The following is a 27,927-nucleotide window of genomic DNA, read 5'->3' as shown; positions in this document are numbered from 1 at the left end:
CTGAACATAGCGGACAATGAGGACTACTGAGAACTCAAGAACAATGGCAATGGGTTTTTGATCCTACTGCACATACTGGCTTTGTGGGAGCCTAGGCAGTTTGGATGCTGAACTTGCTAGACCTGGATAGAGGGGGGAGGTCCTTGGACTTCCCACAGGGCAGGGAACCCTGATTGCTCTTTGGGCTACGAGGGAGGGGGACTTGATTGGGGGAGGGAAATGGGAGGTGGTGGCGGGGGGGCAGACAGAAATCTTTAAGAAAGAAAAAAGAAAGAAAGGAAGGAAGAAAGAGAGAGAGAGAGAGAGAGAGAGAGAGAGAGGGAGGGAGAAAGAGAGAGAGAAAGAAAGAAAGAAAGAAAGAAAGAAAGAAAGAAAGAAAGAAAGAAAGAAAGAAAGAAAGAAAGAAAGAAAGAAAGGGAAAAAAAAGAGAACTACCCTTTCTAGAAGAGGACAAATATCTGGATTTCCCCCACCTCTATTTCAAGTTTCATGACATCCCCTAGCGTGGAAGGTGCATCAGGAAAAACAACAAGAACCTAGGGTTTCATCTACAAATGAGAGGTCCCTGATTTCTCTGGTTATTGAAGGTCATTACATGTTCCATGGTATGCTTCAAGAAAGCTAAGGAATATGTATTGGAAGCCCTTTCTGTGTGGGGATTGAGTCGTAGCAAGGAAGTTGGGAAACCACATTGGAAGTCTGATCACTTTTCCCATCCTAAGCAGGGAAAACAGAACTGAATGCTGGGAGGAAGAAGGGCAGAGTGAGAGACGCCATGGATCTTCTGCCTGAGCCGGCTGCTGGTTAGAATCTTGCAGGAAAGCCACAATCACACGGCATTCAGTTCTGTTTTTATTAATAGAAATGGGTTAAATTAAGATGTAAGAATTAGCCAATAAGAAACTAGTGCTAATGGGCCAAGTAGTGATTTAAGGAATACAGTTTCTCACACATGGAACTGTTAAAATTGTGCCTTATTACTTATTACATGTACCTAAGTCTAATCCCTTTGTGACCTATCTGTATAAGGATTCCTTGATGATTACTTTCTCTTTACTCTTTCTCCACCTGCAAGCCAATGAAATTTACAAAGAAGTTTCTACTTCAAGGTCAGAATTCTGTGGAAAATATAACTAAATATCCAACTATATATTGTCCCCATTAGCTAAGCTCATTTGCAAATGAAGCAGTTTCAAAACCACCAAGTCCCACGTAGCTATTCCTGAGTCACTTGACTGTATTTATCTCCTTCCATTCAAATTTGACTCCCTTCTGCTCAATCGACAAAACCTGCTAACTTGGTTGGACTCAGTCTCAAGTTCTTTTCTATGGTAGATGTCAAACATCTGGATGCACCTGAGTAGATATCCCAAGACTTGATGGGGACTCCTGGGGCCACACTGCCAGCAAAGTTGACTTGTACCTCTTGTTAATATTTCAGCCTGCAGGTCTTAAGAGACATACAGTAAGCAATGCTGCATGACACCAACCCATTCACCTCATTTAATTCTTTTTGCAGGTGTTTGAGTGTAGACAGAGAGGCAATGAGAAACAGAGAATGGAGCTGTTTTGACAGGTATAGAACTATCTAGATGGAATCTCCTCATCTCGGTAGTTAGCTGTTCCTGGCCTTTTTTACTTACAAAATGCACCACTTTCTCATTATCTGGCCTTAGGTAACTCACTTAAGACTCAATTTTCAGCGTCTAACCTATAAACCAGAATTTATGGCAACAACCTAAAAGATTGTTGTCAAGACGACAATGCACAGCATGAGAGCAAATGCTCGGTTTTAGTAATTTTCAAATCATATCTTACTCAGAAGACAGCCACTTGTGACTTACCCCTTGTAAGACTTGAAAGCTGTCGTTGTTAGGTGGCGGGTCTTGATCTGGGTCAACACCAACTCTAAAAGTCACCAGGGAAAAAGACAAAGAGAAAAACAGAAAGCATTAGCTTAGGCCATGGCAGCCTTGCTAGCTTAGTCAGCGACTATCTTCCCAAAGCAGGAGTGGTTAGCTTTAAGGAGAGAAAGGCCATCATGCAGAAGTCAGGTCCACATGGAAGCAGATCCCAAAGAGTGAGATATTACAAGTACACATGCCCTTAGCAAGGTCTCTGGGAAATAAGCTGGCAGTTTTCCACCTGCCTTCCTGTACCAAGCAGTCCTCAGTACTAAATCCGAGGTCCCTTCTGCTTGGCTGCTTCCTCACTTCTCCCCCGAACTGCTTTGATGCCCACAATAGTTTACTATGAAATTAGGCAGATATACAAAGAAGCATGGGAGGAATTTGTAGGAAACACCTGCAGAGCCACCAAGATTCTACATTACCATTTATTATAGGTTCTTTATTACCATCTTCCCATTTCTCCATCCCACATCTTATTTTCTGATACCGATACAGCAGTGATATCAATATATTTCTTCTAACTCTCTTGTGTGTATGTTTGTACATGTGCAAACATCTGTGTATGTTTGGTAGGCCAGAAGTCAAACTTAGGTGTTCAGAAGCCAGCCACATTATTTTTCAAGATTGGTACTCTCGTTTGGCCTAGAAATCACAAATTAGGTTATGCTGGCTGCTCAGCAAAGCCTATCTCCTCAGTGCTGGGGTTAGAAACATGCACCACTGTATCCAGCTTTTGACATAGGTTCTGGAGAGTAAACTCAGATCCTTATACTTGCACAGCAAACACTTCACTGACAGCCATCTGCCAAGCCTCCCTTCCCTGACATTTTTAGTATGCATAATGATAGAATCTCTCCTTCTTCCAAATTTGAGTCAGGTTTTTTTTTTAATCACCTTCCCAATTAGGACCTAACTTTTGGGCTTCTTCCCTTTACATCACCAAGTTTTATCAAAAATCTCCTTAAGCTGGTTTAGCTAGAACTCCCACCTTTGTTATCTGGTCCCTCTCAATAGCTGATGCTCCTGCCATCTCTCAAGTGGTATCTGATCTCCACAGCCAGCCTTTAGCAAGATTACCCACTTATCCCTGCTATTTCCTCTTGGCAAATTTCATCCATCAATTCCTATCACTCTCTCACACTGCAAAACCCCATCACAGTAGAACTCTATGTCAGTCACAGTGATCCTCACTAAAAGCTGTCCTGTCCTAACAAGTATCGCAATGCTTTCTTGATCAGTATTATTAACTGGAGTCCTTGTGTCTCCACACTCTCTTTATCAAAGATGAACAGAGAACTCACACATCTGAGAAAACATGCACATTTGAAAAGAACTGAAAATAAAAGAAAAAAGACCAAGTGGTAAAAATCCACTTACAATTAATTCCTGAGAAACACTAGGACGGTTGTCTTAGCTTTGCCATAGGCTACCTATTGTTGCATGCATCTGTTAACTATTTATATCATAACTTACGACTCTGAGACAGAGAAATGTGACACAAATAACATAGATAACACGGATCATGAGAGAAAAAATAGACACCAAGAAAATCCTGTACTCCTTTCAACCTCCCAGTATCTCAAAAATATGGACAGCATCATAAAATGTAATAGAATATCAAGTCTTCAGCAGATTAGGCCATTCTAAGCTTGAAGAGGGATGCTCTCTTGTCGAGTACAAGCTGTCCTAGTCCAGCAAGCAGATACTGGGCTGGACATACAAAGCCCTAAGTACATACTTACTTTTCTCATTCCTCCCCATCACCTGTAACACTTGGGATCTTTCTAGAGAAAAGAGACTACATGCAATTAAGAAGTAAGTGATAGCACAGACAGACCCAGCCTCTCAAAGCCAACCTTTATTCTGTCCTGTCTCACGCTTGTGCCCTTGGCAAAGGGGACAGAATAAAAGGAAGCAGCTACCTCACTTTCTGTTGGAGGCAAAGTTTTATCCACAAGATGAATTCACATACACAGTAATATTTGCATTTAGGGCCAGGCAGTGTTCTGGACACTTGATAAAATTTAACACTGGACCTGGCACCAGATTCTTCTCTGTGAACCTGGGACTAGATGGGCTGTTTGCACTGAATTACACAGATTTTGCTCTATGTTAGAGGCTATTTCCTGGCAGAGAATTCTGGCATCTGGGATCTTACAACTAGACCTTATCTGGTAATGTTTGAACATCAAATCTCAGAGACCAATATTTTGACAAGAAAACCATCTACTTCAGGGGCTCAAAAGCTGACCAAAGAAGTTACCTAAGACCCTAAAGGCATGCAAATAATCTAATATATGGAAGTAACTGGAGGCAAGATCGCATTAGGAACTCCTAGCTATTCTTCAACTCTGCCCTGTTTTTAGAGCCCTTTAATGTACATTCCATACAGAAACATCCCCTAGATGGTGTTCTATAAGGTATCTATGATAGCATTTATAAGGCCAATGGGCAATAATATACTATTAAAGCTTATGAAGCAGCACAAAAATACTTTGTGCCAGACAAATCTACTGAGACTGAACTGTTGGATGCGGACTCGGAGGTGCAGTGCCTCTCAGAGAAGCAGGCGGCATGTTCTCCTCAGGCTAACGACAGATAGGCTGCTAAAGAATATGGAGTACCCAAGAATATGGCACTTCCGATCTGCCACTAAGAATCTCTCTCCTCTGCACTTACGACTGTGAAAGAAGTTTGCTTCTTAAAAGGCTTCTGCATCAGTTCTGGTGAAGCAAACTTACTGTATATCAGCCCGGATGAAACAGGAGGCCCACAGGGAACACTGGACCATATGAGGAAAATAAAATTAAATGTAATAAGAGCTGCCAGAGGAAATTTAGCTAACCTCAAATCTTTACTATAAGAAGAAAATAATGTTTAACAAAATCATGTTGGTTTGTGGGTACAGGGCAGCCTATGTAGCTAGCCTTGCCTGACCTGGAATTTACTGTGTATACCATACCTTGAACTTGTGTCAATCCTCCTGCCTCTGCCTCCTGAGTTCCAGCAAAGCTTTAAATTGATTCTATTTTAAAATAACTACTTATAATGACTAAGATTGACCTACTGTCACTCAAAGCACAGAAATACCAATGAGACTCATCCATTTGCATTAGACCCATGTGGCAGGCCAGAATTCCAAACAGAGCCTAAAATACTGTATTCAAAACATTTTATGGTGGACCTAGGAAATTCGAACCATCTTATCTTGACTACAAGCTCATGATGCTCACAATTTGTTATGGGGGAACCTGAGAGTCTAAGTCAGCACTACACAACAGAACTTTTTGCGGTGTTCTGCACCTGCAATGTCGTTATTAGCACCTGCTGGCCACATGCGGTCACTGAGCACTCACAGTATGAGCGAGGAGCTACATTTTACACCTTATTTTTAACTAATTAAAGCTTTAGATATGTGGACAATGGAAGTGTAGATTCTAGAATAAACCCTAATTTCAGCCAAGGTTCCATATTGTCATCACTTTTTCCTTCATTTTGCTAACTCTTTGTCAGTGCTAACACCCAGATTCCTGTTATGGCCCTGTAGCACCACAACTCCAATGCCACACAGTAAGTTAAACTCTTTTGAACTCAATGCTCAGACAATGGAAAGACTGTTAACTTCATCAGTACGCAAAATAAATCCCCAAACTTTCTAAAGTTCTTTATGGGGAACATGAATCTTGAAGAAATGGGATAATTAGGAAAGTCTTAACGCTACTGTCCTCGGAGTAACCACTAGTGGATGATTTCACTGTTGGCCATTAGGAATCTGGCATTCATATGGTGGGAAAACACTCTACTGATAACTTTTTAATTGCATAAAGAAAAGTGGCACTTTGAAACTAGAGAGACCTAGGATCAGTATTCTATGCTAGATAACTAATCAAATGGAATATCACTAAAAAATGAACAGCTTGAAAGGATACAGCAAGAAACGTGTGACCATACTTTTACAGTATTTTTGACAAAAAAAAATGATTATTTGCCTCTTGTCATAATGAGATATCAGAAAAATCCAGATGATAGGACATTCTGTTAAGTAACTATCAAGAATACTTAAAACTCAAGCCAGGCAGTAGTGGCGCATGCCTTTAATCCCAGCACTTGGGAGGCAGAGGCAGGCGGATCTCTGTGAGTTCGAGACCAGCCTGGTCTACAAGAGCTAGTTCCAGGACAGGCTCCAAAGCTACAGAGAAACCCTGTCTCGAAAAACCAAAAAGCCAAAAAGCCAAAAAAAAAAAAAAGGAATACTTAAAACTGAATGTTATAAGCAAACTGCAAATGGACGGGGTTGTAGAAAGAGAGTAAACAGGCATGCCAAAAGCATAAACTTTTGTTGGATCCTAAGTGTGGAAAATTCATGTTGCTTTTCTCAGATGTGGTTACTGAGGAGATTGCATTTAGGAGTGGACTCAGGACACCTGACTCTGAAGTGGGAAAAACATGACAAATGTTAGTTATGTGGTGAGTACAAGTTAGTACCTAGGTATTCACTGCTCCATTCTTTGCTTCTGGGGGAAGAATTTTAAATGCCACAGTTAAGAATATTTAATGATAACTTTGGTAAAGATGTTTCAAAAGCACACCAGCTTATTTTCCTATCTCTAATTAATTAATACTGACGATTTATAAGCTCATTACATTTCAGGGTCTGAAAACCAGACATTGTAAAGATCCCTAACATAAGGTACTAGAATTGGTAAGGACAGGCAATGGGAACTAAAGATTCTCATAATTATGCAAGATTTTCCTCTTACTAATTTCAGAAATGTTTTCTCTTTCCCCTCAAAGTAATGGGCATGGAGAAAGTCTCAAGTAGAATGAGACACAGTTAAGGAAGTACTAAGCAATCTAGCCATGTTCAGATCTGGCTGTTCACTCCCTAGAGACTTAAGCTCTGGAGACAGTCCTACTCAACACCTGCTTCCTTACCTGTATCAGTCTTCTGTGTGGAAGGTCCAGTCTTCACTGGAGCTACTTGCTATCAACCATATGTCTGAGATGCACAGAGCCTGACTGCCCAGGAACTATGGGGACCGCCTGGCTCTCCCATTCGGACTCATGAAGACTCATTCTGGTCTCATGAAGGTACCAACTACTGTTATAAGTGTTTGGTAGGCAAATTCAAGAAGGGAAGTCAATATATGCTTTCCAGCTTGCCACGGCTTTATAAATGACCCCTCGGAAGACAGACACGGGGCATGGGCATGAAGGTTATTCTAGAATTTTTCCCATTTGAGAATATTTACTTTAGAGAGATTCAATAATTACTTTTTGGCATCTGGATGGGCCCTTGGACTAATCCCCAAGGATGACACACTTATGTTGGGATTCCTATAAAGGACTCCACCCTTGGGTCACAGCCCAGAATCAAACTGGCCAATGTGAACAAGAGTAAAGCAATGGGCCAAGACATTTGGAGTGATGTTAAACAGCAAGAAAGACCAGACACAGGCTTTTGATGAAAGATTCAGAGCTCCATAATACTTAGCTTCCTCGAATTTCCTGGGTTGGCAACTGTTTATAATGTATTTATCTCCTGATTGTAACACCTGGGAGGTTGCAGAAATCTGGAGCTTTATTATGTCACATTTCAGCATTCGCTACACCTAGGCAGAGCACACTGTAACAGACACGGCCGTCTTTTCCTCCAGAATGAATTGACTCATCTTTAGTTTCTTTAAGAATGAGACAAATGTGGAAATTCTGTACCAAATGAGAACACAAAGAAGTCAAATAGATGTGGTTTTCAGGAATGGATAAATACCTCAAAGTTAATAACTTTCATTTTAGAACAATTATTTGTCTACCGTACTGTATTAGTCAGTGTCCCCTAGGATTACAGAACTTATGGAATGTATCTTTCTCTACACACGCGCGTGCACACACTCACACATCCCATATGTATAGGGGATTTATTGTAATGACTTACACGCTGCGGTCCAGCTAGTTCAACAATGGCTAGCTGTGAACAGAAAGTCCAAGAATCTAGTAGTCGCTCTGCCCGCAGGCTAGGTGTCACAGCTGACCTTCTGCATGTGCTGGAAGAAATGAGCTCCAAAGCCAAGGAAGGAATGGATTGCTAGCAAGGCAAGAGCAAGCAGGCGAAGAGCAACAGATTCCTTCTTCTATGTTCTTATATAGACTTCCAGCAGAAGGTATAGTCCATATTAAAGGTATGCCTTCCTGCCTCAAGATTTGAGTTAAAGACATATGTCTTTTTGCCTCAAGATATGAATTTAAGGCCTGTGTTTTCCAGCCTTAAAATCCAGATCTAAGATGTATGTCTTCCCACCTCAAGATCCCAATCAAAGGTATATATCTTACTACCTCAAAGGTCCAGACTAGAAGATTCAGCTACTTAAAAACAAGCAGAAAATCTCTCACAGGTGTATCCCCATTTCTAGATTCTAGTTAATTCCAGATATAGTCAAGTTGACAACCGAAAACAGCCATCACAATCCACCCCTTGTCAACTTGACACACAATCATATCTCCTCATGTCATGATTAATTTTCAAATGAAAACAATAACCAGGTCATAATAACTCCTACACATAACTATACCACATACAATCACAAACACATTATATATTTAACCAGGTCATAATGAAACCTAACATGATATAACTATCTTTTGTACAAATATAAATGCATTATAAATTTATAATGGGTGACACTGTCCCTTGGGGGACATCTTTTTAGTAGCTCAAGCTTAAATATAACCATTGATATTCTTTTTGTTGATATTACAACATATGATAAAGAAATTGAAAGAAAACACAAATATCTGTACAAATGCATTGTTATCAAGATACAACAGACACACTCATGTCAGCTTAATCCCCGTTTCTGTGACTGGTCATGTAGCCTCAGCTGGTATTTAGAACTACCTTCCTCTGCTACCCATTCTGTATTCCCTCCACCCTGTGCAAGAACCTCAGCAGATCTAAGGTCTTTTCCCGGAGGAGTGGCCCATACCTTCATATACCGTCATTCCTGCAGGGTCTGTGCCTTTGTCATCCTGTCTGCTTTAGGCTGTTGTTTCCCACTGACTTAACCACAGGACATGATAGCACCAAGAGATGCCCTAGAGTATCTCCTCCAGTCCAGACATAATCGTTCTTATCACCATTTGTGGAGACTCAATCCAATTTCCCCAGAGTAATCTGATCAATCATCCCACCCAACTCTTTTATTCCTTTCTTAGCCAGTCAGTTTAAGGGCATCAGAAGGCAAAGTAACCAGGGGAAAGCTGGTTTCCAGTTCAATGGAATGTTTGTTGTGGCTCTTGACAGGAATGCTCCCCTCTGGAACCCAAACCTCTAGGTAGTAGGAACAGTAAGCAAAAACTTTTCTAGTGGGTTACAAGGGGTGAAAGTGAGTGAATTATTTACCCTTTTCTAACCCTTGATTCCTGGACCCATGGATCCTAGCTACGGGAGAAACTGTACTATATATTGGATGTTGATTCAGAGTGTATACTGCCTTCTGGAGAACCCTGCCCCACTCCTCCTGGCTGCTGCCACCTAACTGGCACTGTGACTGAGTCTTCAAAAGTCCATTCCATCTTTCTGTCAGGACAGCTGACTCGGGATGGTAGGGAACATGATAAGACCAGTGGATTCCATGATCGTGGGCCCACTGTCACACTTCTCTGGCTGTGAAGTGACTTCCTTGGTCAGAAACAGTACTGTGTAGAATATCATGTTGGTGGATAAGGCGTTCTGTAAGTGCATGGATGGTGGTTTTGGCAGAAGCATATGTGCAGGAAATGTAAATCCATAACCAAAATAAGTGTCTACTCCAATAAGGACAAAGCATTGTCCTTTCCAAGGAAGAAGTGGTTCAACGTCGTAGTCATATGTCAACTTGACACACAAACTAGAGTTATCTGAAAGGAGGGAACCTCAATTAAGAAAGTACTTAATTCCCCACCACTACCATGGGAGAGCTGACCCCCAGCACTTGGGAGAGATGGCACACCACAGGCATGTGGTGAGAGATCCCTCACTACAGGCATGAGAGCTGCTGGTCCATTGGCATGAGCCTAGGACACCTGGCTCTGCCCCTCACCTCAGGGGGTGGTCCCACTGGCCCAGATCTACCAGTTCAGCTACCGCCCAGATCCATATCCTGGGCCTTGGAATGGCCCACCCTAACAGATTCCCATCTATGACCTGCTGGATTGCACAGAGGGACTGGTGTGATAACTTTAAAGTGTCCTTGAAGGCAGGATACTTTAGTAGAAAATGTTCCTCTGCAACTCCACTAGTAAACATTTTAGTGTGTGTGTGTGTGTGTGTGTGTGTGTGTGTGTAATGGTAATAAGAAGCAGGAACCCAGTGAGATATTTCAACACTTCCATGAATTTGATGCATGCCATTAGAGCATATATCTATGCCCCATTACACACACACACACACACACACACACACACACACACATATATAAATAGTTTCTTTCATCCTGTCCTCAGAGAACAAAATATTTTCACAAGATCTGAGTTCAAGATGATTTTGCATTTAATGTATCTACAGATCAGACCAGGAAGAAAATATATCAATTGGAGATCCAGAAAGGCAATAATGAACACTGGAGGTTTTTCCTTTTCTCCTTCGTCACCACTCTTAACCACAATTTCATCACACAAAGTTGGGTGTAGACCGAGAAATAAACTGTGTTAGTGGAAACATCATCCTTTCATTTATTAAAAATCAATGTTCTTCATGTCATCTGAACCATCATGAGAAAGTACAGATATACAAATACATACTTAAAAATACACAACACTGGCATCTAATTAAGATCATGTGAGCTATGCTGTAGTCAAGGCTAAAATATGAAATTCTAGGTCTCTGGATTAGTTATAAGCCTTGCTTACCATATCAGAAGGAGCGTTTTCTGGGGGAAAGTATAGGTGACTCTGAAAATAAGCTGTCCTTAACACTGAGCTCAGCTGTACCAACCTCAGGCGCTGAGGTTGAAAACACATGACCCAAAATGTGGGAGGAAAGCACATAGTCCCAATAACATTGACACACCAATCAACATGAAGGAAGAAAGGAAAGAATGATTAGAACTGATTTCCCTGTTTCCCATGGAGCGAGGATTGGCACATTCAGGAAAGAAAAAGCAAACAGCATAAAGAGAAACCATTCAAGTTAGAAGAGAAAAGAAAACCTCAATGAATTATTTTCTTAGTAGTGTCTGCGTCACCTGAAGTACTGCCAGCGATGTTCATTCTGGTCCTCTTCGGAGAGCTCTTCCACACCAACTCTGGGCATCAGAAGAAGGAAATGTGAACATGACAGGACAACACAGGTACCAGGAGCTCTGGCATCCAACCTGGACCATGTCCCTGAAGAAAGCCATCTCACCTTCAACAGAAATTCATAGTCCCTTTTTTGGTCAGTGCTGGGAATGGAACCCAAAGTCTTGAAAACACTATGTAAGTACCAACCACGGAGGTTGTCCCTATTCTCTAAAACCTGAGAGGCAGAGAAATTGCTAAATTTAAAGCAGCAATGTTAAGAGCTAGATCAAATGAGGAACGATTGAGAATGACGTCAAACCCCTAAAAATATAACACAACAAAATCAGATGAATAAATGTATAGCATATAAAATTAATCTACAAAAATTCCAGGAGTTCATCAGTTTCATAAAGCAAGATGAATCCATAAAAAAGAAAGCAGAAACATGTAGTAAGTACATGTTACTAAACAATGAACATGTACTTAAAGTATGTGTATATTTTATACATGGTTAATAGGAAGAACAAAACCCACTGTATTACTAAAACAAAACAATACTTAGAAGATAGAGACGCCCACTTTTTTTCTACAGAAGAAAAACTACATTGTCCACAGCTTCAATCTGAAGGCCAAGCACCCAACTCTAGCTCTTTGAGGTCTCTGGCTTGTTGTGGCCTTTCACTTTCCTTAATGATTTCTGGATTATTCAGACAACATTGAACTTTACATCATGCTACAATATGGTTCTACAGACTCAGCACTCAGGGCTTTTGAATCCACAATGAATGTTTGTTGTGGGGAGCCATTCTCCTGTGCACTGTGGGATCCTGCTTTCTACTTACAGGATGCCGACAGCAACAACCCCAACTGCCCCAGGATATAATAACTCAAAAAGATCTCCAAAAATTCCTAGATGTCTTCCAGGTAGTAAAATCACCCTTAGTTCAGACACAGTACTAAATCAGGTATTTCTGGTGGGAGTAATAGCATCCCTATGGGTGTAAAAACTGGTTCCTGTGGGACATACACAAAAACATACTGGGTAAGTTTGAAGCCATCGAAAAGCATTATAAAATAAAAAGAGATATAGCAGATCTCTGGTACTAAATTTTCACTACAGTTAATTGGAAAAATTGAGAAATATTGTGATAGGCAATGCTCAAAATTCTCATTCCATTGTCTCCCTTGAAAAAATGTGAGATAATGATGTCTCATAAAATGATTCTTTCAATTAGTTACATGGTCAGATAAGAATATGGCTTAAACTGTACTTTCTAAATTACTATAGCATATTAAAAACTGTAAAAAATACCAGAAAGACAAACCAGGATTTCTTTAATGTCAGTTTTATTATTGCTTGGGGAATTGTAATAATAATATTAATAACATGATATAAACAGCTAAAATTTAGAAAGAGAGTATCATGTGTCAAACAGCATATTTAATGAGAGAATGTTTGGGGGGTTCTGGAAGTAGTGGGGATAACACTGGGGATAAAAACGAGGACCTTGCACATGCTGGGCAAACATTCTGCCATTGAGTTGCACCCTGTAGCCCTAGTGCAAGAATTCTTCATCAAATCAACACACTATGATTGTCACTATTTAATTGGTGAGAAAACTGAGAGTTCTAGGTAAAACAATTTGCCTACAGTCACGAAAATAGAAAAGAGCAGGGCGGTGGTGGCGCACACCTTTAATTCCAGCACTTGGGAGTCAGAGGCAGGCAGATCTCTGTGAGTTCAATGACAGCATGGTCTACAAAAGTGAGCTCCAGAACAACCAGAACTGTTATATATAGGGAGACCCTCTCTTAAAATAAAAAAAAAAAGCCCAACCAAGCACAACAAATAAGCAAAAGGTAGAAACTGTACAGGCACAATTCCAACTTCGACCTGCAGACTCAGGGACCCCAGTTATTTCTGCTAAGATTTCTAAGTATAAGGCTGCATCATTTAAAAAATCAAGTAACAAACACTGCTACATGAACAGCCCAGGGTTTCTTCTCATCTTTATTCTTTATGCTATCTTGAAGAGAATGTTACCATAATTTCTCAGTCTAATAAGATTAATACCAGAGTGTTCTTACTTGCCCTTGAATAACTGTATCACTTCCCTGTGGGGTACAAAGGCTAGCTGGATTATGTCTTTGCACTGCCTCTCTGCCCAGTCCTCACTACCATCTCATAGTACTCCAAGAGAACAGTCATCACACCAACATAATGTGTTCATCTGTTGAGATAATTTCATAACCCCTCTAAGTCGCCAAAATTATGTCATTTGTGAATAACAGCACTTATTCAAGAGTCTAAAAAAATACACAGCTTGTATATTAACTAAAATATTGGAGAATTTCCCATTACATTTTAAAATATCAATCACAAAACATTAATTTAAAAATATAATTTAGACTTATGGAAAGAAGTGACCTGGCTTTGAAATTGTAGTTTTATTCATTTTTTTTCTTCATAAACAGACTTGAAGTTAGTCATGGTCAAGAAATCACAGCTAGCTATGTATGGTGGCATATACCTTTAATCCCACCCAGCATTCTGGCAGCAGGGGTAGGTGGATCTCTGTGAGTTTGAAGGCCAGCCTGGTCTGCATAGTGATTTCCAGGTCAGCCAGGACTATGTAGAGAGGCACTGTGGAAGGAGGGAAAGAGGGAAAAAGAGGGAAAGAGGGAAAGAGGGAAAGAGGGAAAGAGGGAAAAAGAAGAAGGAAAGAGGAAGGGAAGGGAACGGAAGGGAAGGGAAGAAGGAGGGAAGGAATCACAGCTAACCTCTAGTTATGTACAGTAGAACTCCAAGACTTTCCTTGGTCCTATTTCTGAGCAGCTACCTAACCACTCATCAGCAGCTGAAGAAATAAGGAACAAGTAAGAAAGTAAGCTCCGATCCTACTGAGTTCTCAGGGTTCAATACACCACAGTAAGTATCAGGGGATTTCTGAGTCAGTTTAAAATAAGAACCGTGTTACAGAAATTATGTGAGGCCACCAAATAACATCACAAGCCACAAGCCAAGAGAAACCAATCACTCTTGTTACCTTATTTTGGAAGGAACTTGTTTTGATGCAATTTCTGTAAATGTCAGTGTCTATACTTAAATAAACATATTTATACACATCTGGAAAAATACAATGAGCTAGCACCATATTTATTTTTCAACAATAGTACATGTTGTTTCACTTGGGTGTCTAGGTAGAGCTGAGCACAAACAAGAAAGATGGAAACAAAATACAGAAGCAGAAATCAGTAAAATGAAAATCAGATAAGCAGTATAGTAAAGTAAGTAGAATAAAAGGTAATTTTTAAAAGAGAAACAAAAATGCTTACGTAAAAAATCTAATAGCTGGGCTTGGTAGCATACACCTTTAAACCCAGCACTAGAGAGACAAAGGCAAAGGCTTTTTGTGAGTTCTATGCCAGCCTGGTCTACACAGTGAGTTCCAGGACAGCTTAGGCTACATAATGAGACCCTATGTTCAAACAAAAATAACAAAACCCTTTCTACCAAACCCCTAGCGAGTCTGACAAAAAAAATGACACACATTATTAGGAACAAAATGTAAAAAGAAAAAACAAAACATTAGATCACTGCAGACCCAGAAATATCTAAAGAAAAATCAGGAAATACCATATGTCTTAGGGTTACTATTGCTGTGATGAAACACCATGACCAAAGCAACTTGAAGAGGAACGGGTTTATTTTGATCACAGTTCTACACAATAGTTCATCATCAAAAGCAGTTAGGACAGGAACTCAAACAGGGCTGGAACCTGGAGTCAGGAGCTGATGATACAGAGGCCATGGAGGGGTGCTGCTTACTGGCTTGGTCCTCATGGCTTAATCAACCTGCTTTCTTATAGAACTCAGAACCACTAGCCCAGGGATGGAACCACCCACCACAGGCTGGGCCCTCGCTATCGATCACTAATTAAGAAAATGTCTTCCAGCTGAACATTACGGAGGCATTTTTCTCAACTGAGGCTCCCTCCTCTCTGATGATGGTTCTAGTTATAAATTGTGTCAAGTCGACATAAAAATATGAATAACATTAACTTGAAAATCTAGGCCAAATGATAAATTTCACAAACTATCACAGTTCACTCAATATAAAATATGTAATTTTAAAAGCCTCATCCATTACACAGTTTAAAGATTTTTGAAAAAGTAGTCTTTAGACCTAGCTGGTTCCACTGGAGAATTCTTACCAAAAAGTAAAAGAAGGGTAGAGAAGACATTCCAGTTCATGTTGTGAGGTCATGTTACCCTGATACCTAAACCAGAAAAGTGCATGCAAAAAAGAGAGTTACACACTATATCCCTGTGAACACAGAAAAATTCTTAAGCAAGTATTTATTCATAGAGTTAGGCAGTATTAAAATAATATACCATAATCAAGTAGGAGCTATTTCAGAAAAGCTGGACTGGTTCAGTATTTGGAATTGAACAGTGTAATCCACCAGAGTAAAGAGCTAAACAAAAAAAGCACATGATCACACCAACTGATGCAGAAAATGAATTTGTTAAAATCCATGCCCATTCAAGACAAAAACTTTAAGAAAATAAATATGAGGGCCAGCAAGATGTCTCAATGAGTAAATGCATTTCTTGCCAAGTCTGATGACCTGAGTTCCATCCCGAGGACAAACATGGTAGAAGAAAAGAACCGACTCCCAAAAAGCTGTCATCTGGCCTACACATGTGTGCCCTGCCCACAAATAAATAAAATATATTTAAAAAGAAAGTAGACTAAACATGAGATAGAAATTTACTAAATATGATCATGACTATCTACAAAATCCTTATACGCTATTATGACACCCCATGATGAAGGGCAAGATGTCTCTCTTAATGTTGGGAGCTGGGTGAAGATACCCATTAGCACTACTTTTATTAAAAATAGGACTGAAAGACAGTCAGAGCAATAACACATGAAAAGAAAGCCAAACGTATATTGATTGGTTGAAAAATGAAAAATAAAACTATTTAACTTTGTATAATTATGCAGATAATCCAGAAAATTTTATCTATGTAGAAAATCCCAAAGACTATAAAAACAAAATAAAACACCTCCTAGAACTAAAAAAAAAAGGGGATTCAGCACAGTTACAGGATATAAATCTAATAAAACTTGCATATAATTTATATACTAAAAATGACAAAATACTAATATAATGAAACAAAAAAGGCCAAAATAAATGGGGAAACATACTACATTCATAAATTGGAAGACACAACATGATGAAGATGTTAATCTCCGTGGTTGATAGTATATAAAATACAGTTCCTATGAAAAGCACAGAAAGATTTTGTTTACTTTTGTTTTATCCAATTTTTTTTGAGACAGGGTCTCTTTATAACTCCTAGGCTAGCCTTGAACTCCCGCCTTGACCTCCTGGTTGTTGAAATTACAAGCATGCCTGACCATAGAAAAGCATTTTACTTTAGAGATAAACAAGCTCATTCAAAAAATTATATGGAATAAAACTAGAATAGCTACATTGGAAAAAAAAGTAGTTGCAATCTGTGTACCTAATGCTCAGACATACTGTTTAACTATAGTCAGCATTTTCGGAAAGTCAGACACACAGATCAACGAACCAGAACAGAAACTGATCCATGTTTACACAGAAAACTTCATTTCTGATAAAAGAGCTAAAGCAATTAAATAGAATATCACAGTCTTTTTATTATATCATAATGGAACAACTGGATAGCCATAGACAAACAAGACAAAACTTTACATCTCATATAAACATTAACCAACAACAGCTCATAGACTTAAAAGTAAGCTATAAAACTAAGTGTTTTAGGTAGCAACAAAGAAGAAAGTTTCAAGAGGGTTTGGTGAGTTTTTTAGACATGGCATCAAATATTTGATCCAAAAAAGGCAGATTACAATACTTCAAATTGTAACTTCTGATCTATGAAATATTCTACCAAAAAGACTTCAAGACAAGCTATAAGAAAGCGAGAAAAGACTTACAAACATGTTATCTTTCAAACATTAGTATCTAGAATAAAAACATTTTAAAAGTCAGTAACAACAACTAACTCCAATTTTAAAGCAAACAAAAGACTTGAGCAGAAAAGCAATAGATAAGCACATGGAGAGATATTCAACATCATTAGGGCACAAAAAAAGAGATGCAAATTAAGAGCAGGATGAGACAGCACCACACACCTAGTTCTACTACTTTGCTAGAGAATGCAAAGCAGCACTGCTGAGAATACCGGGAAACCCAATTCTCACACACCACTAGCACAGCCACTTCCAGAAAAGTGTTAAGCAGTTCCTTAGAAAATTAAATATGCATTTACTATCTCATCTGGCAAGCATTGATGTGGGAGTGATTTCTTATTAATAAAGAAACTGCCTAGACCCCTTGATAGGCCAACCCTTAGGTAGGCGGAGAAAACAGAACAGAATGCTGGGAGAAAGAAGCTGAGTCAAGGAGTCGCCATGATTGTCCCACTCCAGACAGACGCAGGTTAAGATCATTCCTGGTAAGCCGGCTTGTAGTGTTACACAGATCAATATGTAAGAGCTAGCCAATTAAAGGTGGAACTAATGGGTCCAGGCAGTGTTTAAAAGAATACCGTTTCCATGTAATTATTTTGGGTAAAGCTAGCCGTGGGGGCGGCCGGGTGCTGGGGAAGCAGCCCCGCCACTCTTATTACAACAAAGCATAGTCCTGGACATGTATCTTAGGTATATGGAAGTCTATACTGATATAAAAACTTACCCAGAAATGTTAGCAATAGCTTTATTTATAATAGTCATCAACTGGAAACTAAGCAAATGACCTCTAAGATGTGAATGATCAAACAAGCCCTGATACATTCATGTCATAGAGTATTATCCAGAAACAAAAAGAAACAAACAATTGACATGTACAACGGCCTTCATGGATCTCTTCCAGGAATATGCTGAATGGAAGAAAAAGCCAATTTCAAAAGATCATATGCTATGATTTGAGCTCCTTGATTATCAAAATGACAAAAGTATGGAAACTGGGTGGGGGTGGAGAACACTTTTAATCTCGGGAGGCAGAGGCAGGTCGATCTCTGTGATCTGAGGCCAGCCTGGGCTACAGAGCGAGTGCCAGGACAGCCAGGGCTACACAGAGAAACCCTGTCTCAAAAAACCAAAAACAAGTACATGCGCCACTTTGGGTCATGGCTCACATGTCAAAGAAACTTGAGAAAGATTTCTCCAAATTTGACAATTCAAAAAATTCATATGACATTACCAATGAAGAGAAGTGAAACTGAATCTTTTCTAAAATACTAATAATATCAAGTTTTGATCACCCATCCTCCAAAGATTTTTATTTCTATATATTATCTATGGATAATATGACAAAATTGCATGGTGAAGGGGCCAAAAAGTAGACAGATAAAAAGCAGCAAAGAAGTATTACAGGAACTGTTGGTTTTCCACTCAAGAGAATTGCTCACTTCTTACCAACAGCAGTCAAGTTGAGCCATCACATGCTTCTCAGAAAGCTGCCCACATATTCAGCTCTGGGAAGGACTGTTTTCATGGCCCACATTTTGAAAAGGTCATGAGGAAGTGCAAAAAAGTCAACTCTCTACTCTCAGTGGAAAATCACTTGGTTCTGTTTGTACCAGATATGTTTATGGGTTGAAAAAAAGAAAAGGACTTATGAAATGCACATGATGTAATCCGGTCCTAAATAGTCAGGGGACAGGGTGACCAGACAATTCCTGAGGGGGCTAGGATTTTTATATAGTTTAGGGAGCCACTTTAAATTACTCATATAAAATTAAGCATAAATATGAATATTTTATGAACATATAAAAGTGAGTTTTATGAATAGGGTGAGAAATTATGACAGACTTCAAGGTTTTCATAAACTCCTGATAAGTTATATAATATTCTTCAATATTTTCAAAAGCCCATGATAAATGCCAATATCGCAGAGTCTGAGAAAATTACAAAATGTTGCTTATTAGCTATCTGCTAACCAGCAGTTCTTGCTTGAAGAGTCCTTTTGTGATCACTCACTATGTCCAACAGGTAATGCCTCCTGGTTTTGTGTGTTCAGTTGGCCCTCCTTATGTATGGGGGGGGCGGGGAATTCAATCAATCCCAAATTAAAAATATCCCCCCCCCAAATTGCTTCTGTACTGAGCATACAGATCTTTTTTCTTGTCATGATTCCCCAAACAATGTGGCACTACAGTTGTTTACATAACATTTACATTGTAGGAAATATCAAAGGCTTTTAGAGACCACTTAAAGTATTTAAGATGATGGGCATGGGTTCTGAACAAACACCCCATTTTTATAAGGGCCTTGAGCATCTCTAGGTTTATTATTCATAGAGAGTCCTGGAACAACATTTTCAAACACCAATTAAATATTGGTGCCTATATTTGTGATGTTATAAGTGTTCTGTTGGTAAGGAAAGGATTACAGAGGTTAGACAATGAGGACGTGTCTCACTGGTACAGCACTTGCCTAGCATGTTTGAACCATTAGTTCTGTCACTTGTAGCACATTTAGAAACCCAGATATCTTGCCTTTGTTCTTAGTCACATGATGGTGAGTTACGGTTTTTAATGCATCTTTGAAGTCTATGTTCTTATGCAGCTTATTACAGTTCCTGGGAATAGCAAAAAATGATAAGCATTTAGAGATCTGCTTTAAATTATTCATAAGTGTGAATGTTTTCTGAGTAGAATGAGAAATAAATCATAAGTCTTCAAAGTTTCCAAAACCTCCTGATAAGCTACTTAGTATTGTTCAGTATTTTCAAAAGCCCATGATAAATACAAATATCAAAGAGTCTGAGGAGGTTATGAAATTTTATTTGTTGCCTGACAATTTTCTATACCAAATGAGCATCTCTATTACAAAAATCTTCATCTGGCAAAAAGTAACTTCACAGGTCAATTATACCCTGCAATTATACCCAGGATCAACCACCTGTCTTATCCTCATGCTACCACAAAAAACAAAGACAATACTATCTGATGTCTCAAGTTGAATGTCACAGAATTCAAATTTCTTTCTTCAGGTTTATATTCTCAAGGAAAGACTGTGTTATTTAATCCGACCTTTAGTATTAATGCTAGGAAGTTGAAATTCTAAACACTCCAAATTTTATGCGGAAGGCAGTCTTTAGCATCACAACCCTTTTTATAGATGGAAGGCACAGTGAGCAAGTCTTGGGAAGACTTCCTGAATTCCAATCCACCTCATCCTCTTAATACTCTGCTACCTGCAGTCAAATCGTTGCCCTGTGTCTCATTTCCCCAACTCTACAATAGAGATTGCAGTATTATCTCCACTATGGGAATGTTCTGAGAACCATATCTTAATACATAGGCATGGAAATGCAAATGGCACCTGCAATGCAAGCATGAGTGAGGACCCTGATTGTCACCAAGAAGCCTTGATCTGCAGACTGAGACATACTAGCCCAGTAATGGCATAGCTGGCAGTGGCCAAACCCAGGAATCCCTGCCTACCATTATACCATTAGTATAAAAGCCTCAGGTGGAAGAGGTCATTTTCTCAAATCCCGCTTCTTTCCTCTGAAATGTGTAGGAGCTCCAGCTGTCTTTGGCATTCTACATTCTAGAGGGAAAACAAACTAAAGACCAATAGAGAAAGATATACTGCCACCTTGTGGCTCTTTGGAGAGTGACTCTTTAGGCATTTGCATTACTTGTGGTCATGAAGTCTCTTCACAGAAATAGAAACCCTAAAACAGTCTGGGGTGGGGGTGGGGGGAGACATACCAAAACGGATGGATATGGCATTTTCTATGTAACTTTCATCTGTTATATAGCCCCATGACATCTTTTGTGTGTAGTCTGTAGCTTTGTCTAACAAATAACAGAGGGATGTTGACCTGAGTTTGATTTTTTATTTTCCCGACTCTACTTCCCAAGCATTAGAATTGCAGCCTATAGTTCGTGATCTTAGAGAAACTAAATAATAAGGTGAACCCAAAGAAAAACATATATAGATCCTCCTGGAAATTGGAAGTAGACAAGATCGCCAGGCAAAAGTTGGGAACATGGGGGTGGGGGTGGGATGAGGGAAGGGGAGAGGGGGAGAGAGAAGGGAGAAGGGGAGGTTTGGGGAGAGCTTGGGGGAGTGGGATGGTTGAGATGGAGGAAGCGTGGACATAGGAGCAGGGAAGAAGATATCTACATTAAAAGAGCCATTTTAGGGTTGGCAAGAGACTTGACCCTAGAGTGGCTCCCAGGAGCCCATGGTGATGTCCCCAGTTAGTTCCTTGGACAGCTGAGGATAGGGAACCTGAAATGACCCTATCCTATAACAATCCTGACGAATATCTTGCATATCACCATAGAACCTTCATCTGGTGATGGATGGAGATAGAGACAGAGACCCACACTGGAGCACTGGACTGAGCTCTCAAGGTCCCAATGAGGAGCAGAAGGAGGGAGAACCTGAGCAAGGAAGTTGGGACCACGAGGGGTGCACCCACCCATTGAGACAGTGGAGCTGATCTATTGGGAGCTCACCAAGGCCAGCTGGACTGTGACTGAACGAGCATGTGATCAAACTGGACTCTCTGAATGTGGCTGACAATGGGGGCTGACTGAGAAACCAATGATAATGGCACTGGGATTTGATTCTACTGCATGTACTGGCTTTGTGGGTGCCTAGTCTGTTTGGATGTTCACCTTCCTAGACCTGGATGGAGGGGGGAGGGCCTTGGACTTCCCACAGGGCAGGGTGCCCTGACTGCTCTTCAGACTGGAGAGGGCAGAGGGGGGAGGGGGAGGAAAATGGGAGGAGGTGGAAATTTGAAAAAAAAAAAAGCTCAAAAAAAGCCTTTAATCCCAGCACTCGGGAGGCAGAGGCAGGCAGATCTCTGTGAGTTCGAGGCCAGCCTGGTCTACAAGAGCTAGTTCCAGGACAGGAACCAAAAGCTACGGAGAAACCCTGTCTCGAAAATTCAAAAAAGAAAAGAAAATGCCATCTCCTTTTTGCACAGAAGCAAGAAAAGGCACTGCACACAAAATCCTAAGAAAGAGAAACTCTACTTGCCTCTTTTGGTTGCTGGCTAAGGAGCTTCTTCTACGCTAGTAAGAGCCAGCTCATCCTAGTTTCTGTGTGTACTAATAATCCTATTTTCGATTGTTTTTTTAGAATTCAATGACAATTTTGTATCCTGAAAAATCCCAATACTCTAAATTTTAATTTAAAAAAATCTAAAACACCTCCCCCACACACATTGCAACCAAAAGAATGAAAATCTTTCACAAGCACAGCCTGCACAGCACCTTGAGCGTTCTCAAGAATTATGACAACTGACACATTTGGACGCAAAATTGGCTTGATTTCAAACTGACCTTATATTGAGCCATGACAGCATTGGCGTGGTGCCTCCACCGATGACCCATACAGTGAAGAAGACAATGAGCAGCGTGGTTGTGAACATCATCTGGCGGGCATAGGATGTCGTGTCACGGATGGCAAGTGCAAATGCCATTGCTCCCCTCAGGCCTATGGGACCAAACAGGAAGATCTTCTGGTGATATGGGAACCTGGTGACAATTCTTCAGAATGCACTGCCACTGTGGGGATAATAGAACCCTGGCCATATGCTTTGGAAGCCCAGCTGCTTAAGCCAGGTAGAAGCACCTTAAAGGTGTATGGTCTTCTTCCCTTTGAAGCTGGCTTGCACAGAATTCCCAGCATAAGAAGAAAAACAGCACCATTTTGTATGGCAGAATACTAACCGCTCTTATTATTTAAATGAATCTTCTCCTAATGACCTAAAAGAAAAAGAAGCTTGCATAATAACAAGCTCTAAGTCTTCTATCCAAATACCAGAGTCAACAGAAATGTTGGCAGACTATGAATGTGTGAAACTGTACATTTATGGAAAGCAGGGCTGTATTTTCCTTAGTAAAGGAAGGGTAGAAAGATAGGTTGATGTGTAACAGGATCTTGAGACAGGGTCTCATTTAGCCCAATATGCACCCAAGCATGACCTTGAGCTTCTGATCCTTCTGCCTCCCCCTTTCTTAGTCTGGAATTACAGATGTGTGTTTTAAAGGCAAGTTGTTTATATTTTAGTCGTATTATCATTGTTTGCTAAATAAAATTTATTTTCTTTATATATTATATAAATATATTTTACCTGAAAACATCATCATGTGTTGAAAATTCCAACCAATCTTGTGCCTTCTGCCCAGGTTGAGGAAGAAGGAGAGAGGATAGATATGCGCAGCTCTGCCCAGGAAGATGGCAACCTGACCACCAGGCGAGGTTAAGGGGCCCACACGTTTCCAGAATGGCACTTCAAATACTCTGGTTGAGCACAGAACTTTAGCAGTGCTGTGATGTAAGGCTGCCCAAAGAAGTCAGAATGCCTGGACTCCCCCCCCCCCATCGCAAATCTCTCAGCAACAAACTGGCAGTCATTTGGTCAACTTTCCCACTTCTTGGTTCATTATACAGCTTATCAACACATGGTTGTACCTTTTGAACTGAATTGAACTGGTTCAATTGACAGGCTTGCCAATTTCTCTAAAACTAACTCCAGAAGTAATCTAAAGTACCATAAGATTGAGAACTGGACAAGGCACATACTATGTTGGGCTCTACTAGAGGGAAAGAGCCAGCAAGTTTCATTCGCAAGAAAACATTAGGGACTTCAATGCCTAGGGAGCACACAAAAATAGCTGTGAGGAACCACAAAGAGACATTCACTCACACAAATGAACTCAGAGAAAGTTTCTCCTATGCAGCTTAAATGACCTTTGGGGATGTTAGAAGTAGAAAAGGATGAATGTGAAAAACAAATTCTACCGTGAAAAGCAAAGAACTCAGAGAAACCAGTCATCTTTTCCTTGCCAAGTTTAAACAGCACCCAACAGAGAGAGCTGCACAATCCCCTGGTCAGAGAAGGAAACACAAGCAGAGCCAGCAAATAGAGAGCTTCCGCCAAGCAATGCACCAGCTGCAACAGCCACAGCTGTTTCAGACAGAAACCAGAGCCAAACTAGCTTCCTCCAGGGTAAAGTGTAAACTGTTTTCCTGCTTTTTTGTCTTTCTTCCTTTCCTTGTTTGGTTTTGTTTTTAACAAAGGGAAATGGGTAGTGCTTGTAAAGCATATTCTATCTCAGAGGTGAAGGAAAAATCCTCAAGTGGTCAGCAGCCTTTAGGATTTCCAGAGGATGTGGCTCACCCAGCCAACAGGCCCTGTTCTATAAACAAGGCCTTCCTCCACTATCTCTTCCACTGTGACGTGCAGGAAATACAAATCACAGCAACAAGCTAAGTCTGAGTGAAGAAAAACTAATCTAACAGATTCTAAGCTGTTCCTCTAGTGTGAAACCATTACGAAGATCCTAAACTAGGGTGCCAGCACTGTCACTCTCGAGCAGTCAAGAAGGGACAGTCCCCACATTCTTGCACATGAAATGAAAATCCCAGAGGAAAAAAATACTCTTTGAAGACAACATTTAAGAGTTAAGGAATCCCAGGAGGCCTAAAAAAGGCAGAAAGAGAAGAGAAGAGAAGAGAAGAGAAGAGAAGAGAAGAGAAGAGAAGAGAAGAGAAGAGAAGAGAAGAGAAGAGAAGAGAAGAGAAGAGAAGGAGAGAGAGAGAGAGAGAAAGAAAGAAAGAAAGAAAGAAAGAAAGAAAGAAAGAAAGAAAGAAAGAAAGAAAGAAAGAAAGAAAGAAAGGAAGAAAGAAAGAAAGAGCAAATGTCCAACAATCTTGAAATCCAGGGCCAGAAAAGCTTGCTTTAATGAAAACAATAGTATCTAACACCAAGTGAGCCAAACCCTTGGCCACTGAGCCATTGCTAGGTACTCAACATCCACCCTTTTTGTTTTTTGTTTCTCTTTTTTTTTTATTTTTATTTTTTGGTTGTACTATCCTTTTTTATTTTTTTAAAAAAGAAAACAAACTTTCTTTTTTCATTTTACATACGAATCTCAGTTCCCACTTCCTCCCCTCCTCCCATTCCCTCCACCTGTCCCCCAAACCCCCATTCACTCCTCAGAGAGGGTAAGTCATATTGCTTTGGGGAAGGTCCAAGGCCCTCCCTACTATATCAAGGCTGAGCAAGGTATCCATCCAAAGAGAATGAGTTCCCATAAAGCCAGTACAAATAGAAGGGATAAATCCTGGTGTCACTGCCAGTGGCCCTGCAGTCTGTCCCAGTTATACAACTGTCACACACATTCAGAGGGTCTAGTTTGGTCCTATGCTTGTTCCTTCCCTGTCCTGCTGGAGTTGATGAGCTCCCATTAGCTCACGTAAGCTGTTTCAGTGGGTGAACCCATCATGGTCTTGACCTCTTTGCTCATATTCTCATTCCTCCCACTCTTTAACTGGACTTTGGAAGCTTAGCCCAGTGCTCCGCTGTGGGTCTCTGCCTCTGTTTCCATCAATTGCTGGATGTAGGTTCTATGGTGATATTTAAGATACTCATTAATCTGATTGCAGGGCAAGGCCAATTCAGGCCCCCTCTCCACTACTGCTTAGGGTCTTAGCTGGGGTCATCCTTGTGGATTCCTGGGAACTTCTCTAGTGCCAGGTTTCTTGCTAGCCCCAAAGTGGCTCCCTCAATCAAAATATCTCTTCTTTCCTTGCTCTCATCTCTGCCTTTCCTCTATCTCGACTATCCTGTTCTCTCAAGTAACATCCGTCCATTCTAAGTCAAGCATCCAAAGTGTCCCCTCTCTAAACACTGTATTCTCAACAGCCAAAGTCAAAGAACTACATATTTTATTTTGTCTTTTCTTCTCTTTTCTCCTTCCTCTTTCCCTCTAATCTTATCAATTATTTTTATCTGTTCTTTTTTCTCGTCTCTCCCTCTTTGCAAACCTCCCTTCCTTCTTGTTTTAGCAACCCAAAGGAGTCTCTCTGAGGATAATGCACAGGAGCAGGGCAGCTTGGGTGAGGGCAGCATGGGGGTATAGCTAGCCAAGTGGGACTATGCAGCCGACAGCAAGAGGATTAGTCACTAAAACCAGGGAACTAACTGCCTGGGTTACATTAACGTGGGGACTGACAGGGCTATTGACTTTTCGATCTACTCGGGACAGAGCTCTACAAAACAAATGATAGCCTGGCAAGCACTAAATTAGAACAGAAAATACCAGAAAAAAAGCCAGACTTGAAATGAAATACATTCTGCTTTAAGAATTTCCCTCCAAGTATCCTGAACTAGAACTGACCCGCTTATCCATTCAAAACAGAGATGGTAATCAAATGATTATTCTTAGTGGTTATACAGAGGTCACCTCTCTGTCTACAATGTGGAATAAATGAGCAAAGGATACAAAAGCACCAATGATGAAAATGGGGCTGAAAACATGCTTCTGGAAGGTGAACAGTGCTAGGCCCATATAGGAGAAGATGAAGTTCTCCGCCAGAAAGTGTAACACCTCAAAAAGCTGCATGAAGAAGGAAAGAGGAGGCCATGAACTCTGCAGTCCTCCTGCTGTGCTACCTGGCAGTCCATCAGGCTCAAGGGCCTCTCTTACCTGCTTGCTTCGACTTCTTGATTCTACTGACAGATTGTTGTATGTATAATGAGCCTGTGTAATCCCACAGAAAAGGACAGCTACAACACCTGTCAAAAGAGTTGCTAAAAATCAGTGAGAAAGAAGAGGCAAGGAAAAATTCAACTGACAAGACAATTTACAGCAGGTGAGCCACACAGCCTACCTCCCCTCTTCCTCTCTTACAGGCTCTGCTGAGACCAGCAGTAAACCTACCTGTAAATCCACAGGCTTCAGCCAAAAGAAACGTGCTCCAGGACATCAGGAAAAAGAGCGCTGTCTCCAGCAGGGGGAAGCAGTGCAGCTTAGTAAACTTGGTCACGTCAGCACCAGGTTAAGGACAGCAGCTCTGGGCATGGGCAGCAGGGACACTTGAAGTCCCCATACTTTTAGCCCTCTCAAAGGGCCACCCATCCACTACACCTCCTTGGAGGGAGTTTTATCTCTCTTTTTTAAATGTTACAGTGTCGGGATGGAACTGAAGAGCCCTGAACATGCTAGGCTGGTTCTCGACCACTCTGCCATACACGCTTTGTTAGTTCTTTTTCCTTTCTTCCTTTTCTTCTCTCCCCCCACCCCTGATAGGGTTTCTTTAATTAGCCTTGGCTGTCCTGGAACTCACAATGTAGATCAGGCTGGCCTCAAACTCAGAGATCTACCAGCCTTTACCTCCCAAGTGTTGGGATTAAAGATATGCGCCACCACACACAGCTCAATTTTACTTCTTTCTTTAAATTATTTATTTTTATTGTACGTACATTAGTGTGAGGGTGTCAGATACCCTGGAAATGGGATTACAGAGTTGAGCTGCCATATGGGCGCTGGAAATTGAACCCCGGTTCTCAGAAGAGTAGTCAGTGCTCTTAACTGCTGAACATCTCTCCAGTCCTGAGCTCAATTTTCAAGTAACAAAAATTTTAAAAATATCAGTTTTCCAAGGGCTGGTGGTGTAGCTGAATGGTAAGCACTTGCCTAGCATGTTTGCAGTCCTGGGTTTGATCACCCCACCACCATACAAAATAAAAGAAACTTTACAGTAGAATACAGGTTACCAGAGTCAGAGCTGGAGTGCAGAGTTGTTGAATTGGTACAGAGTTTCTGTCTGAGATGAGGGATAGCATTCCGGAAACAGGCAGTAGGAAGGGATAATCAACACTGTGAATGTATTTAAAAACTTAAAATGTGTATTTAATAACTTAAAATGGTGTGTGGGTG

The 27,927-nt window shown here is 40.6% G+C and overlaps 1 protein-coding gene across 2 annotated transcripts in view; it reads right to left on the bottom strand.

Moving 5' to 3' along the window:
- Positions 1-27,927, bottom strand: part of Slc9a7 (solute carrier family 9 member A7) — a 179,253-nt gene that overhangs the window by 47,764 nt on the left and 103,562 nt on the right. The window contains exons 8-14 of one of the 2 annotated variants that reach the window (XM_005358930.2): positions 26,929-27,034; positions 26,695-26,783; positions 26,491-26,604; positions 23,334-23,445; positions 22,540-22,693; positions 11,132-11,191; positions 1,845-1,908 (exon numbers count right to left, since the gene is read on the bottom strand). In XM_005358930.2, the coding sequence (XP_005358987.1) occupies positions 1,845-1,908; positions 11,132-11,191; positions 22,540-22,693; positions 23,334-23,445; positions 26,491-26,604; positions 26,695-26,783; positions 26,929-27,034 (699 nt within the window). The remainder of the gene's footprint in view (positions 1-1,844; positions 1,909-11,131; positions 11,192-22,539; positions 22,694-23,333; positions 23,446-26,490; positions 26,605-26,694; positions 26,784-26,928; positions 27,035-27,927) is intronic. The other variant, XM_013350666.2, reaches the window with a different exon arrangement.

Source organism: Microtus ochrogaster, chromosome X (genome assembly GCF_000317375.1).
Source record: "Microtus ochrogaster isolate Prairie Vole_2 chromosome X, MicOch1.0, whole genome shotgun sequence".
Lineage (NCBI taxonomy): Eukaryota > Metazoa > Chordata > Mammalia > Rodentia > Cricetidae > Microtus > Microtus ochrogaster.
Note: the sequence above shows the minus strand (reverse complement) of the source record. Positions and strands in the feature narration are given on the sequence as shown.